The following is a 16,525-nucleotide window of genomic DNA, read 5'->3' on the forward strand; positions in this document are numbered from 1 at the left end:
AGCTGCCTTCTTATCTTATACTCCCTCCAAGGCATATATACCTGGAGTGCACAGAATCACCTTTACTGTGAAATTTGTTTTTGTATTTTTGCTCAGCTAATTTTATTGAATTTATATAAGCTAGAATATGGCCCTACTATATATATTATATCATTTGTACAGACTAAGCAACCATTGCATCATGTCTAGCTAGAGCAGAGGGACTCTTCAGAATATTGTATTCCAGACTGAAACAGCATAAAACAGAAAAACATAAGCCATTCTTTGGGACATTTTTAGTGGAAAATGTTGAAAAGCTAAAAACCTGAGTTTTAGCTTCAATTCTACTTTATAGAAATTATGTAACCTTATGTTAGCCCTTCCATTCCCAAATGCCTTACTATCATATATAAAAATGGTTAAATCCTAACAGTCTTACCACTGCATAAGGATTGCAGCTAGGATTGAGGAAGATATATAAAATCACTTTTAATAATTGAGAGCACACTACACATTATTATGTAGGTACAGCAATGGGCTCATAATAAGCTGAATAATGGTTTTTTCCCATAGTGTAAAATGTTATAGGCAGCTTAACATCTCTGCAACTCAGACATATGAATTAAAGATAATTAATTAAAGGTAATTTCTATTATAATTGTAATAGAAAAAACATTTCAGTATTATTTTTCTCTCACCTTTTAAATAGTTTATAGTATCTAGATTTGTTATTGTATGCCAGATATTCGCTTCTGAATGTAGAAAAATAGTAATGGCATGTTTATATATATTCTGAAGCATTTTCTTATGGTCTTTCCTTTCAACTTCACAAGACTGGTAGTTCACGATGGGTACTATTATCCGTACTTTACACTTGAGGAAACCAAAATGTAGATTTGAAGTCTTACCAAATGCCATACATAATGAGTCAATGGAAAAGCTAAAACTGACTCACACCCTGAATTATTTTTCCACTGATACTCAAACTTTAGTACATATCAGACTTACCTGGGTGGCATGTTATCAAGTACAGGTGATTCTGATGCAGATATTCCAAGGACAACATCCTGAAGCATTCCGTTAAACAGAGAAGCAATTGTTTTCTTCTGAAAGTGCTGTTTGCTTTGTATCTTTTTCCCCCTGTGAATTTCTGAGCTCTGGACAGCTCAGACTCAGTTTGAACTTCTCCATTTAGGAAAATGTGTGAAATGTATAAATGCCCAATACTGGGGCTCCTGGTACTCAAAGACTGAAGATGATAGTGTTCTAGGAACAGAATCTTGAGCCATCCAAAAAGCTTTCCTTGGCTTTAGTCTCTGAGAGGCCCTCACCATCCTTTGGTGCCACCTAGGGGCCAGTTGCCTGGAAAATCCCTTGGACGGAGGAGCCTGGTAGGCTACAGTCCAGGGGGTCGCGAAGAGTCGGACACGACTGAGCGAATTCACTTTCACTTTTCACTCTCATGCACTGGAGAGGGAAATGGCAACCCACTCCAGTGTTCTTGCCTGGAGAATCCCAGGGACGGGAGCCTGGTGGACTGCCATCTGTGGGGTCGCACAGAGTCGGACACAACTGACGTGACTTAGCAGCAGCAGCAGGGGCCAGTTAGTGATTTTTAAAAGACATTTGATGGTCCAGGTAAGGAAGGAAAAGAAAAACGTGGGAGAGGATGTGGGGAGATACTCTGGAGATGATCTTTTATTGTTTGTAACAAATGTAAATGGCATTTATACTCCAGGTATTTCCCCACTAGAAAATAAGCCCATGAGGGGATGTACTTGTTCACTGGACCCTTCTTCGTGCCTAAAACAGTGCCCAACATACAGGAAATGCTCAACAAATATCTGTTGAATAAGTAAATGAATGACTAGCAACTTTGCTCCAGTAACAGATACTGTGCTGTTTAAAGGACTTCTCTTCAAGTGAATGGAAGGCCCAAACACACAAGATATTTCTCAACCATGCCAGGGCACAAATATTAATGATATCTCTATGAAAATGATCTTGCATTTTCTCCATAGTGGATGCCATTGGAAAAGAGAGGCACCCTATTGTTCTGATATAAAGTTCAGCTCAAGGGCTTTCTCCTTTCCTTGCTCTTCTTAACTAGTAGTGATAACATTCTTTTTGGAAATCTTCTAGCAAATAATCTTCATCTCTTTTGTATCTCTTACCACTTCCAACCTTGCACTTTGGGGAAAAAAAAAAAATAAACATAAAATTTATGTCCCTGTATTAATCAAGCTTCTTTTGTTTGTGTCTTACTAAAATTTATTTGAGCTGGCTAAAACCAAAACCAAGGTATTTTCTACAGAAAGATAGGAATGTTTCATAAAGCCCAGTAGCAATAACATATCTGGACCTATACGGAGAGCTTAGAACCAGTTAGGAACTTGGGTAGCAGTATATTTCCTGCCCTTCTTTCTTCTCTTTATCATTCTTCTTGCTCTGAAGCTCAGCTTTATCTAATCCTTAGCCCTTATAGCAGCAGGTGGCTTCCACATATGTAGTTCTTAATATGCCCCTCAGTTCTAACCACACACACACAGATTAACTGTCCCTGAATCCAAATTCCCAGGAGAGAAGATAGACTGATTCAGTGTGCTGTGAGCTGAGCATATACTTTCATAAGTGTCTACTACATTTCCCTGTCAGGGTGTTAGCAAGTTGGCCACCAAGTCATGGCTTAGTAAATATGTTTATGTACCCAGAGAACATGGTTCACAGCTTTGATACACTGCCATTCAGGAAATATTCTTGAATTGGTGAATAAAAAAGTTTCACCCAACTTCCTCCTCCCCCTTTTTTTTTTAATTCTAGTTTCCTTTCTTTCTCCCTTCAACAAAAGAGGAAGACATGAGTAAAACTGGGAGGAGCAGAATGATTAGCTCTAGAAATGACCAAACAGACTGTAATGGAAAAGATGAATGGGGAAAGATCTCATCTGCTTTTCCCCAGTGAGCGCTGACTCTGAGATTTTGAAAAATAGATAATTGGCCTACTTTTGATACATGCAAAAGCAGAGTATTTCCCCCAAAACTAGGAACATTGCAGACATGATCAGTTTAATAGAGTGATTCTCAACTCTGACTGCATATTAGATCTACCTGTCACTTTTCACTTTCATGCATTGGAGGAGGAAATGGCAACCCACTCCAGTATTCTTGCCTGGAGAATCCCAGGGACGGGGGAGCCTGGTGGGCTGCCGTCTATGGGGTCGCACAGAGTCGGAAACGACTGAAGCGACTTAGCAGCAGCAGCAGCAACAGAGAACTCTTAGGGCTCCCCTGTTGACTCAGTGGTAAAGAATCCACCTGCCAAGCCGACGTGGGTTCAGTCCCTGGGTCAGGAAGATCCCCTGAAGAAGGAAATAGCAACCAACTCCAGTATTCTTGCCTGTGAAATTTTATGGACAGAGGAGCCTGGCAGGCTATAGTCCCGTGGGGTCACAAAGTGTTGGACACAGCTTAGCAACGAAACAGTAGCAGAGAATTCTTAAAACTATTGATGTCAGGGTCACACTCCACTCAGTTTTCAGAATTTCAGGTTATGAGACTCAGACATCTTTTGGTTTAAAAGCTTCCTCACATGATTTTAATGGGCAGGCAGCCAGCCAGCCTAACTAAATAAATGTTTATTTAGACCCATGCATAACACATCACCTAATTAAGGCTCTCCGCAGCTCTGTGAGGTAAGAAGGGGTCAGGCAGAATTAATCCCATTTTACAGGTGGAGTGGTTGTGGTGGCTCTGAAGATGCCCAAGTTGTAAATGGTGGAACATACAGAATCTCAGTCTCCAGGGATTGTTCATCTAGTCTTATTAAGTCATGCTCCCAAACACTAATGGGCAATTAAGAGACAGTTAACAGTGCTATTCCTTGCCATCCCTTACTGAGTGGTGACTTTCCTCCAGTTCATCTCCATTCATCTCTCTCCATGTACTTTTTGTTGCTAAATGCAGGAACTAAATAAAAAGAGGACACAGAAGGAGATGGAGCATGCCATGCTGATTCGGCACGACGAGTCCACCCGAGAGCTCGAGTACAGGCAGCTGCACACGTTACAGAAACTCCGCATGGATCTGATCCGGCTACAGCACCAGACTGAACTGGAAAACCAGCTGGAGTACAATAAGAGGCGAGAAAGGGAACTGCACAGAAAGCATGTCATGGAACTTCGGCAACAGCCAAAAAACTTAAAGGTGAGAAGAAATTCCCTGGTTTGTGTTCCAAAACACAGCTAGGCTATATCAGTGGTTCCTACACATGGATGACTGTCAGAGTCACCTGGGCAGCTCCATAAATTGCACTTTTCAGGGCCCCTCGGCTACTGAATCAGAAGCACAAGAGTCTAGGTATAACAGACTCCTAAAGGGATGTTTCTGGGCCATGTGATACCTCTGTTTTTTCTTTGTATCCATTATATACAACCTCTTTGACCCCCTTCATGACATTCTCTCTTTAAAATTATAACACATAAAATAAAAGCAGTCCATGGTTCTTATCCCAGGAAATGAGAAAGTTACCTGACAAAATATAGCAGATAAATTTTATCAGTCATGCCAGTCATATTATTGGTGTTAGTTACCTTGAGTGCTACTCTATTGAGAAAGACTCTAAGGCCATATCCACACTTAGTAACAAAGAGTATAATTTATTAGTGACATCTGTCCCGGGCATGGGAATCAGCAGTGACATACCAAGCATTTATTTTACCTACATTAGAAATAGAGAGCTCCTTTAGCCCTCACTAGCTCCAGAGAATTTTAGCCGACTGCTCATTAACAAGCTATGTGGACTAAGCCATTGCTATATGTCAAGGAAGTCATTGTCAGTATTTTCAAAGATACAAGGTCAACCTCAACCACACTGGCCATGCTTCTCTCTAGCTAGATGCCAACTTGTCTAATTAGTGATCCTTGTCTTCCAAATTCCTCCACATGTTCATGAAGTGTACATGTGACTATCAAGCAACATGATGGAATGCGTTTTGGACTAACAATTAAAAACCCCACCTTATCTTTGCCAAAATGCATATTTGATATTGCTATATGCAAGTAGTGGGAATGGGTTGTGGTGTGAAGTGTAATCCAGTGTTGTCCTTTATTGATTTGTCAAGGAGACACAGAGCAGTGAGAGATGACTTATATGTTGCTGTCCCCTTTCTTACTTGGAAATGGGGGAAAACAATTAAAAAGAGGTGAGGCAACAAGCAATAGAAGACACTGAAATTTTTAATTAGGAAACCACTGAAATAATGAACAAGCTTTTAACAAATTAAGCTTCACAATATTCCACAATCTTCTTCGAGTTGTGATTTTGTAAAAATTCGTTTTTTAAATCTATTTGTAAATTCAAAACAACTTCTATTCAGACAATAAAACCAAAAGTATTGGTGGAGTTAACTCCTGTCTGTGACTTATGTATTATTTTCATTGTCATTGACTAGTAGTATCAGTCACTGCACCAAAAGACAGTTGGTCCCAGAACCTATACTGTATGATAAGAATGGAAGACTTTCTGTGTTTACTGATGTGTCTTTATTTTCCTTTTGTCACTTTTTCTATACAGGCCATGGAAATGCAAATTAAAAAACAGTTTCAGGACACTTGCAAAGTACAGACCAAACAGTATAAAGCACTCAAGAATCACCAGTTGGAAGTTACTCCAAAGAATGAGCACAAAACAATCTTAAAGACACTGAAAGATGAGCAGACAAGAAAACTTGCCATTTTGGCAGAGCAGTATGAACAGAGTATAAATGAAATGATGGCCTCTCAAGCGGTAAGTGGTTTAGGTTCAGTGCCACAGCTTCAAGAGCTTTAGGAATCAAGAAAATTCAAGATCCAGCCTTTTGGTCCCAGGATGATTCTTGTGCACATTTAAGATATTGGTATTTTTCCACCCAAAGAACTGAAGGAAATGACGACGCTGAATAAAGCCAAGCCAGTGCGGATACTTGCTGGAGTGTGTTTTAAGAGATGGAATTCAAGGAATAATGCACTAAATGAGACCTGTGGCACATAGGTTCTTTGAGGGCACAGTGCGATAGATACTGCATTGTAATATCATAATTTCATTCACCAAAGATTTCACAGCTAATGTCAGGCACAAATGAATGAGACACACAGACACATTCATTTGGTAAAATCTTATTAAGCACCTATGCTCAGCACTCTGCTGGGCTCAGAGGTAAGAGTGATGAACTAGAGAGATGATAGTGGTCCCTGTCCTCACACACCTGTCAGTCAAGTAAGAAGGTCAGATAATTAAGCAATGAAAATAAAACATAAAAGTGCTTTGAACTGGGAGTTGCCAGGATCTATGGGAGGGTAAGTAGGAACAACTAATCTGGTCGAGGAAAAGCTTCTCATCAGGAGCCAAAAAGCATGAAGGAATTTATTGATGCAAACAGGTTACGTGGAAAAGGGCCTACAAAGACAGAGGCTCAAAGATAGAAAGTGTGCATTTGGGGAGTGAAAGAACTTTGGTATGAGCCCAAAAGTTCAAGGAGGAGGATTGTGGGAGCCCAAAATGGAGAAGTCATAACTTAGTGAGCCAGGGATGGGAATTTGCCCAGTAATTCAGTGAAGCTTTCACAAGGAGATGAATCTTAAAAACAGTAATAGTTGGTCAAATGAGCAGAAATGGAAAAGTTACTCCTGGCAGACAATACAGTATATGTAAAGATTCCAGGGCCTGAAAGAGGATGGTGCATTTGAGAAACGATGAGTAGTTGGTGGTAGAAGGATGACAGGCAGCTGGTGGATAGTCAGGGGTCAGAGCCTCAAAAGCCAGCGGTGTGGACGTTGTTCTGTCAACAATGGAGAGCTGCTAAAAGGACTTGCCCAGTGGTCCAGTGGTTAAGACTGCACTTCCAATGCAGGGGGCATGGTTAGGGGACCAAGATCCTACATGCGTGCAGTGTGGCAAAAAGAGAAAGAGAGAGAGAGCTGCTGAAACCTATCTAAAGAAGGAAAGTGACAGGATCCGATGTGGGCTGTAGAAAGATACTGGCTGTAAATGTGGCAAATGCAGGTAACGAGACCTGTTAGAAAGCTGTTGTAATAGTCCAGGGGGAAAAAATGAAGCCCTGAACTAAGAACATGATAATGGGGGTACTGAGGAGGGAGAGGAGGATTTGAGAAATATTTAGGAGGTAGAATAGAGAGAACTTAGGGACCAATTTGAGAGGTAGGTTTGATAACAGCAGAACGGGTCATCATTTTACCAAGGTAGAAAATCAGAAGGAGAAATGAGTTAGGGTGCCTTGAAGATTACTTGACCTGTTAGCTGTGTGGCTATCTAGGTAGAAAGGTACAGAGATGGGAATCTTCAGTTCAAAAGGGTGTCCGGATTAACATCAAAAAGTTAATCATTGTTGACTTCCCTGGTGGTCCAGCGGTTAAGATTCCGCATTTCAAATGCAGGGGGCTCAGGTTTGATCCCTGGTTGAGTTTGATACCTAGGCGAGGAACTAAGATGCCACATGCCATGTAGCATGGCCCCCCAGAATTTTTAATTTAAAGTTTTTTTAAATTTAAAAGACTTCCCTGGCCATCCAGTGGATAAGACTGTGCTTCTAATGCAGGGGGCACAGGTTCAATTCCTGATTGGGGAACTAAAATCGCTGATGTCATGAGACACAGCTTAAAAAAAAAAAAAAAAGTCATTATTATATGGGGGCAGTTGTAGCTGTTGGGAATACCTGAGACCTCCAAGGGATAGAAGATTGTGTTTAAAGAGGAAGAGGACTCAGAACAGAGTAGAGGGCACCAACATTTGAGGGCAAAGTAGAAGTTAGACCAAAGAAGATGAATAACCAGCATTGTGGAAGGGGAACCAAAGGGAGTGTCACAGAAACCAGAACAAAGGTTTCTAGTTGATGAATTCAGATGTTTCAGAGAGACCAGGTGGACCCAGCAGTGGCTTTTTCCATTGCTTGTCACAGACAGTGGAGTGCTGGAAATGGAAAAAAGGGATTATAGAATGAGATAAAAACTGTGAGACTGCTCTTCCCAGATTCTTGTCAGTGAAGGAAAGGCGAAATAGAGCTCTAGCTAAAGGAAGAAACAGTTAAAGGGGGACTTCTATTAATTGGAAAGGCTTAAATATGTCCTTAGTTGAGAATAGAAACCAGTGTAATTCATTCATCCTTTCATCTAATAAGTATTTATTGAATGCCTCTGCTCTGCCCCTGACATCCAGAAATAATGTGGTGAAAAAAACAGAGGTTGATAATGTCCTCATGGAATTTATGAAAGAGTGAAGAAAAAAGATGTTGGAAAAGTCTACATGTAACAGCAGAACAAGTGCAGTGTGCCCACCCACAGAGTGTGCCTAGTCTAGAGGGTCAGGAAAGGGCTCTCAGACAAAATGATTATTTAAGCCGAGGGGTAGGGAGCACATTCTAGGCAAAAGAAACTATTATACATATGTAAAGATGGGAAAGACAGTGTCACTTTTAAAAAACTCAAAGTCCATTGTATTTGGAATATAGAGAACTAGGAGGCAACTAACACGAGAATAAGACGAGATCATGTATAGGCTAGTAAGCTTTCTTAAGAATTTTGATCTTATCCTAAAAGCATTGGGAAGCGATTAAAGAGCATTAAGGAGGAGACTGATGTCAGATTTACATTTTTAAATGATAACTCAGGTGAAATGTGGACAATGGCTTGGGAGATAGCAAGTGCAGGTATAAGGAGAGCGTGTATAAAGTTGCTGCCTTTAACTGGGTGTGAAGGAATGGTGGCCGGACTAGAGAGGGAACAGGATGAAGCAGAAAGTGACTCAGTTTGAGAGCGAGGCAGGAGGTGGAACTAGAAGCATTTAGTAACAGATTGAATGTGGAGAGTGAGATATTAAGAATGACACCCAGTCTGTGGTTTGAATAAAATGGTAGATGATGATACCATTTATCTATATGGTCAAAAAATGAATTGGAAATTGGGAAAGTGGGAAGGAAACAATGATTAGTTAGTATTATTAGGTTGGTGCAAAAGTAATTACAGTTTCAGATCCTAAATATTAAATCATTATAACCAGGCTCAAACACATCTTTATTAATCAAAATAGGAACCATTATAATCAACACATTTTTACCAATAAGAAATAAGTTTATTTATTCTTGTAGCAGAAAAATCTGTGATTCAGAATTCAACAAACTTTTGAAAAGCATTTTCTGCCTCATCCTGGTTGTGGAAGCATTTTCCCTACAAAAAGTTGTCTAGATGCTTGAAAAAGTGGAAGTTGGTTGGCGAGAGGTCAGGTGAATATGGCAGCTGAAGCAAAACTTCTAGCCCAGTTCATTGAACTTTTGAAGCATTGGTTGTGCAGCGTGCACTTGAGCATTGTTGTGGAGAAGAACTGGACCCTTTCTGTTGACTGATGCTGGCTTCAGGAGTTGCAGTTTTTGGTACATCTCATCAATTTGCTGAGCATACTTCTCAGATGTAATGGTTTCACTGGGATTCAGAAAGCTGTAGTGGATCAAGTGACAGCAGACCACCACTCACTCACTTTGACCTTTTTTGGTATAAGTTTGGCTTTGAGAAGTGCTTTGGCATCTCAGTCCATCCACTGACCTGGTCATCACTAGTTGTCGTATAAAATCCACTTTTCATTGCACATCTCAATTCAATCAAGAAATTGTCATCGCTTGCACAGAATAAGAGAAGATGTCACTTCAAAACAATTATTTTTTTTATTTTTGGTCAGCTCACAAGGCACCCACTTACCAAGTTTTTCCACCTTTCCAATTTGCTTTAAATGCTGAACGACCATAGAACAGTCAACACTGAGTTTTGGGCAACTTCTCATGTGGTTGTAAGATCAGCTTTGATGATCCTCTTAGTTGGTCATTATCAGCTTCTGATGGCTGGCCTCTGCTTCTCATCTTCAAAGCTCTTGTTTCCTTTGCAAAACTTGAGTGACCACTGCACTATATGTTCATTAGCAGTTCCTGGGCCAAATACATTGTTGATGTTGTGAGTTGTCTCCACTGTTTTATGACCCATTTTACACTCAAATAAGAAAATCACTTGAATTTGCTTTTTGTCTAACATCATTTCCATAGTACAAAGTATGTGTAAAATAAACAGTAAGTAATAATTCATTAGCAAAAACCATAAATCAAGAAATGTGATTTAAAATGTATAACATAACCACATTTATTTAAGAAAGTATTTCGATATTAAATGCAATGCAAAACCACAGTTACTTTTGCACCAACATAATGAACTGAACTGAACTGAAGTCATGTTGAGGGACTTCTCTGGCAGTCCAGTGGTTAAGATTCTGCACTTCCACTGCAGAGGGCAAGGGTTCGATCCCTGGTCAGGGAACTAAGATCCTGCATGCTGCATAGTGCAACACACACACATATATGTATGTATGTGTGTGTGTGTGCATATATACACATATATATATAAATATTAGTCATGTTGAGCTTGAAGGCCTGGGAACCATCCAGATGAAGATATCTCATATAGAGTGGATAAGCTAGCCTGGATCTCAGAAACGAAGTCTGAAATAGAGGTGTGGTTATGGGAATCATTTGTAGAAAGATGGTAATTGAAACCTTTGAAATAGATGAGACTCCTTAGGAAGGGAGATTAGAGGAAGAAGACTAACAAAGCCCTAAGGAGCACCCACATTTAATGACCCAGTGAGGGGTAGAGAATAACTGGAAAAGGAGAGGAAGGAAGGAAAAACCAAGAGAGTTCAATGTCTCAGAAGACAGGATAGATTCCAGGAAAGAAGGAGTAGCCCACAGTATCAAATGTTGCTGGGAGGACAGGTAAGATAAGCGCCCCTGCAGGATGGTCAGAGATGAGATGTAGAATCAGGACAAGGAGTGCATACAGGGGTTAAAGGTAAGGAGAGAATTAGCAGTGGGAACATAAAGATTGGTGGGATTCCAGTAAAGATTGGGTTTTGTTCCTATTTGTAATTCTCAGCATCTGCTACAATGCCTAGCATCCAACAAGTGCTCAATGGATGTTTGTTACATAAGATGAGAGAGAACAGGGTCAGGAATATAGGTTCATGATTGCCCTTGAATAAAAGAAGAGAAATAACCCTTCTGTGTCAGGGAGGAGATAAAAGTACAGATGATAATTACAGCTTCCTTTACTACCCACTTACCATGTGCTAGGCACTGTTGTAAGTATTTTGTGTTATCTAATTTTTGTGAATCCCCTCTAACCTTTGAAGTAGTTACTTTTTTTAAACCCTGATTTACCTGAGGTTTATTGAAGTTGTACAAACTTTTTCTGTAAAGGGGCAGATGGTAAATGTTTTAGGCTTTTGTGGACCACAAAGTCTCTGTCACAACTACTCAACTCTGCCATTGTCATACAAAAGCAGTCATAGATAGTCCAGCCATGAATGAGTTTGTCTGTTCCAGGAAAATTTCATTTACAGAAATAGGCAGCAAGCCAAATTTGCCCTTTGGGCCATAGTGTACCCACTCTTGACTTAGAGGGTCATTTACTGGTAAGTAGCTAATTAGTGATGGAACTGCGATTTGAACACGTTTGGGGGGACCCTGTAAACCTGTATGCCTGGCCACTACTACATATGCTGCTTCTGTCACATCCCTTTCTTGAATTTAACCCAGTAGAGGGAACAAACCTGATATTTACCTATATTTTTATAAAACTTCTTAATGGATTTGGTATGTGCAACTTTGGGTTGATGAATATCAAATACTGGAATATCCTCTGATTTCTAGACTGACACTTTTTTAGAGTCAGAGCTGGTTAAGAGTAACATAGTTACTGATATTAATAATGGATTGCCAGAAAGAAAAGAAGACAGAGGTAATTCAGTGGTCTGAATTGTCCAGAGAATGAGCCTCTGGCCAGTACTCATGACAGTTAACCAAACCACGTAGAAAATAATAGACTTCATTCCCTTTATTGGTAAGAAGCCTCCCATATCAAGAGGGAATCAAGAACAACCTCATTGGGAGCCGTTTGGGCTTTATCTGAGCTGTTGCTGCTACAGAGTGACCATTCTTTGTGTCTAGTATCTCTTCTCCCTTCACTTGTGATTGGGAAAAAGAAGAGTGGTATCCTCTCTAGTGGGTTTGAGTGAAAACTGGTTAGGATTAATTATTAGAAAGTACTTTGGAAATATGACTCCATTATTTATTTTGTGTTCCTTTGATAGAGTATACTTCTCCAAAAGTACAAAAGAAGACACTATAAAAATAGCTTTATAAAACTATTCTAATAACATTTCAAAAAGCCATAACTCAGTCAAGAGATTAAGAAATGTTGTTACTTGTCATAAATTATACAGAATAGGGAAGGCAGTTTAAGATAGAAAGTAAATATCTTGGCTAAGCGGTCTGTATGGAAACATGCCAATATACTCAGGGTAGACAGAACTGTCTAATTCAAGGGTTCTAATCTTATAGTTCCCAGCTGAACTGAGGGCCTGCTAAATCTAGACCAAACTAAACCAGGTGGGGCAGGAGGGCCATCATCCCTAAACACAGTCCTGCTAATGGCCCTAAATTTTCGACTGTACTTATTGAAAGGTTGGTGTTTCTGCTGGTTGCCTTGGCCCATTCCCCACACAGGATCAGTATCCTGGTGAATAAATAATACAAAGTATGGGTGCTGCAGGGCGCAAGGAAAACTTTATCTAGATTTCACTACTTCAAACTGGAATATGCTCCTTAAGATTATCTAGGCTACCTTCTATGGGGAGGAGATTTTGAACCAATTGAGTTTTTGATGGCTGGCCAGCAGGATAAAGTACAGCCAACATTATAGGGACCAACTTTACTTGCTAGGAACATAATGGTACTGTGGTATACTCCTCAAATATTATAGAGATTGAACTCTTTTCTTCCTCTTCTTCTTAGAGCTAAGGATATCTAAATGTATGATGGTTTGGGGCTTAAAGATATCTAAATATGGAAATGGTTAGTCAAAATAATGATAGCAGCTGCTCTTTACTGATCCTTTGGTAGACATCAAGAACTATGCCTAGAATTTTATATGAATTTTTTCATTTAATCCTCATACAAATCTTAGAAAGCAAGAAATATTATTGTTACTTGCTTGAGATGGAAAAAAAAAAAAAAAGAGAGAGAGAGACTTGGAGAGGTTAAGTAACTTAGTAAGGTGACACACCTCAGTGAATAGTGAGGCTGGAATTCTAGCTCAGGAGTCTGCCTCGAGGAAAGCCCACAGGCTTAATCTCTGGAGTGTGGCACTTTCCTGGCTAGTGTAGTTTTAAGAAAGCCAGATTTCCTTAAGAAAAGAGTGTTTTTGCTTTCTTAAGAATGTTTTTTTTTTTTTTTTAATGGAAGTGTTTTTAGAACTTGTAGCCCATCAGGCAGAATGTGCTATCTTTGATTTGTAACTCTGAATGTAACCAGGGCGTCTGTTTTCCTGAGGGGCCCAATTCAGTCCAGACAAGGAAGCATCCTCCCTTAGCCACCATGCACTGTAAGCTAGGAGCCAATCACAGTATTTGTCTTCTGTGCCCGCAGTTACGGCTAGATGAGGCTCAAGAAGCAGAATGCCAGGCCTTGAGGCTACAGCTCCAGCAGGAAATGGAGCTGCTCAATGCCTACCAGAGCAAAATCAAGATGCAAACAGAGGCACAACATGAACGTGAGCTCCAGAAGCTAGAGCAGAGGGTGTCTCTGCGCAGAGCACATCTTGAACAGAAGGTATGAGCGTGTTGCCAAGGGGTCCTGTACCACTGGACAGAGGTTGGGCGTGACCCTTGTTTGTGTAATGGGGGGTTAACAAGGTGCCGTTCCCTTTGTACCTGCTTTGACCCTCCTAGTGCCTGAGAGGTAGGCACAGTCCCCATTCCACAGGCAAGACGCTGAGGCTCAAAAGGCTTAGATTACATGCGTAAATCTGATCCCACAGCCTGAATTCTGTCTATTACTCTGCTCAGAAACCCTCCACCTTCACAGTCTGAGGGCTGACACAGATAACTAGGTAGCTGATTTGACATATAAAAGGTATTCTAAGTTGATAGTATGGCCACTGAATGGCCCAAGGAAGCCAAATGCAGATCTGGTTTTTGTTCTCAGCTGTTTCTAAACCAAAAGAAATCACCTGCAGAGCTGTTAAAAAAAAGTCAAAATGAAGAGAGACTGATATTGCTATACTTAATGTTATCAGATTTTTAAATATTTATTGCTTTTAGATGTTACGAGGAATATGAAGTAGAAAAGATGCCATAAAGCATCTCAAAGCCATTAAGTGTGTATTTGCTTAACCAGTTATTTGGGGTTTCTTCTGGTAGTTCCCAGAGGTCAACGAGAAAGACTATTTTCCCAGCTCCTGATCTAGAACTAAATTGCTAATGACCCAGGGGGCTTTTGACTCTCTCTGGGAAAGCTACATAATCTAATTGTGCATGAGTGTCTTTTAGCTTCTCCTGAACCATCTCCTGCTGAGACAGGACACTGACCTAGATCAGCCCAGCTGCTTGACTTGCTAGCAGGGCAGTGCCAGCCCTAGGTGGCCCCAGACATTTTTATTCTCGTGAGCAACTTTTAAATATGACGGATGGGACACACAGCATCTATTACAAGACTCTCCCAGCCTGCCCCAGACTAGTTTAACGCTTGGTTCCCGTGTGTTTGTGTGTCATCTGTGTGCATCTGTGTGTATATGTATGCCTGTTAGGAGCTGCTTTCCATTAAGAACTGCTCATTGTGCTTATTTCAGATTGAAGAAGAGCTGGCTGCCCTTCAGAAGGAACGCAGCGAGAGAATAAAGTACCTATTGGAAAGGCAAGAGCGAGAGATTGAAACTTTTGACATGGAGAGCCTCAGAATGGGATTTGGGAATTTGGTTACATTAGATTTTCCTAAGGAGGACTATAGATAAGATTAAATTTTTTTGCCATTTACAAAAAAAAAAGAAAACAGAAAAAAATTCAGACCCTACAAAACCACATTCCCCATTTTAACGGGCGTTGCTCTCACTCTCTCTCTCTCTTACTCTTACTGACATCGTGTCGGACTAGTGCCTGTTTATTCTTACTCCATCAGGGGCCCCCTTCCTCCCCCCGTGTCAACTTTCAGTGCTGGCCAGAACTTGGCCATCTCTTCTATTCATAGTACACGTCACAGTATTGATGTGATTCAAAGTGTTTCAGTGAAAACTTTGGAGACAGTTTTAACAAAACCAATAAACCAACAACAACAAAAAAAGTGGATGTATATTGCTTTAAGCAATCACTCATTACCACCAATCTGTGAAAGTAAAGCAAAAAATAATAATAATAATAAATGCCAAGGGGGAGAGAGACACAATATCCGCAGCCTTACACCTTAACTAGCTGCTGCATTATTTTATTTTATTTTATTTTTTGGTATTTATTCATCAGGAATTAAAAAAAAAAACAAAGTTTTATTAAAGATTGAAAATTTGATACATTTTACAGAAACTAATTGTGATGTACATATCAGTGGTGACATATTATTACTTTTTTGGGGAATGGGGTGGGTGGGTGGGGTGAAGAGATCTTGTGATTTTTAAGAACCTGCTGGCAAGAGTTTAACTTGTCTTCAGCATATTCTGATTGTATCATAATCATTTTCTGCTGTTGCAGAGGATGTGAATACACTTAAGGAGCTCACAGAATCCCAGTAGCACAAATTGGGCTTTGGCAAATCGTGTATTTTGTGTATAGAAGGAATTTAAGGAGAGGTATTACTTATTTTCATATTGTATTTTAACTGTTTCTCTGATCAAATTTTTTTACTTCCTCCTCTAGTCCTCCCCACCTCCCTCCTTTTCCAATTCAGTATTTGGAGTTCAACACTGTCTCTCAATCAGATCATCTTGATCTTTTTTCTTTATTTCCCTGCCCCTCCCTAAATCCCATATCTTGGTCATAAATATTGCATTATTCACACTTTCAAACTGTGTATTTTCTTACAATAAAAAATGATGGAAAAAAAAAAGGCTTTACTTCTTTTGCATGCACTTTAAAAAAAAAAAAAAAAAACATTTTTCAGGTTCCAAGGAAGAGCATGATAACTGTCAGAGCTTTTAATTATATTTGTAAATAAAAGCGTTCATCACATTGCCTTGCTGTGTTCTTGTAGCAGGAAGTTTCCTTTCTAGGTTCGTCAGTTCCTAACGCAGAAGGAGAGCCACCATCCAGAAACCATTCTCCATGGCCCCTCAGGAAGAGCCATTCAAGATTTTCAGGTAAAGCTGTGTCTTCAAGTTCTTCTACAGAGCTGAAGATGGTGTCACACTGTCTGAAGTTGTCAGTTCACCTTTTTACCCTTAAGAATAGAAGGTGAAAAAAAAGAATAGAAGGTGGCACATGTCACACACACACACACACACACTGTGCCATGGTAGGAGCGTGTATTGCTGAGAGGAAGTTCAGTTCAGTTCAGTAGCCCAGTCATGTGACCCCATGGACTGCAGCACGCCAGGCTTCCCTGTCCATCACCAACTCCTGGAGCTTGCTCAAACTCATGTCCATTGAGTCAGTGATGCCATCCAACCATCTCATTCTCTGTCATCCCCTTCTCCTC

General features: G+C 40.2%; 1 protein-coding gene across 15 annotated transcripts in view; it reads left to right on the forward strand.

The window, feature by feature from the left end:
- TAOK3 (TAO kinase 3) overlaps window positions 1-16,062 on the forward strand; it is a 189,078-nt gene extending 173,016 nt beyond the window's left edge. For all 15 annotated transcript variants that reach the window (XM_070769581.1, XM_019977786.2, XM_070769582.1 and 12 more), the window contains 4 exons: window positions 3,942-4,181; window positions 5,551-5,763; window positions 13,493-13,675; window positions 14,694-16,062. In XM_070769581.1, the coding sequence (XP_070625682.1) occupies window positions 3,942-4,181; window positions 5,551-5,763; window positions 13,493-13,675; window positions 14,694-14,855 (798 nt within the window). In that variant the 3' untranslated portion in view covers window positions 14,856-16,062. The remainder of the gene's footprint in view (window positions 1-3,941; window positions 4,182-5,550; window positions 5,764-13,492; window positions 13,676-14,693) is intronic.
- The last annotated feature ends 463 nt before the right edge of the window (window positions 16,063-16,525 follow it).

This window comes from Bos indicus, chromosome 17, assembly GCF_029378745.1.
Source record: "Bos indicus isolate NIAB-ARS_2022 breed Sahiwal x Tharparkar chromosome 17, NIAB-ARS_B.indTharparkar_mat_pri_1.0, whole genome shotgun sequence".
NCBI lineage: Eukaryota > Metazoa > Chordata > Mammalia > Artiodactyla > Bovidae > Bos > Bos indicus.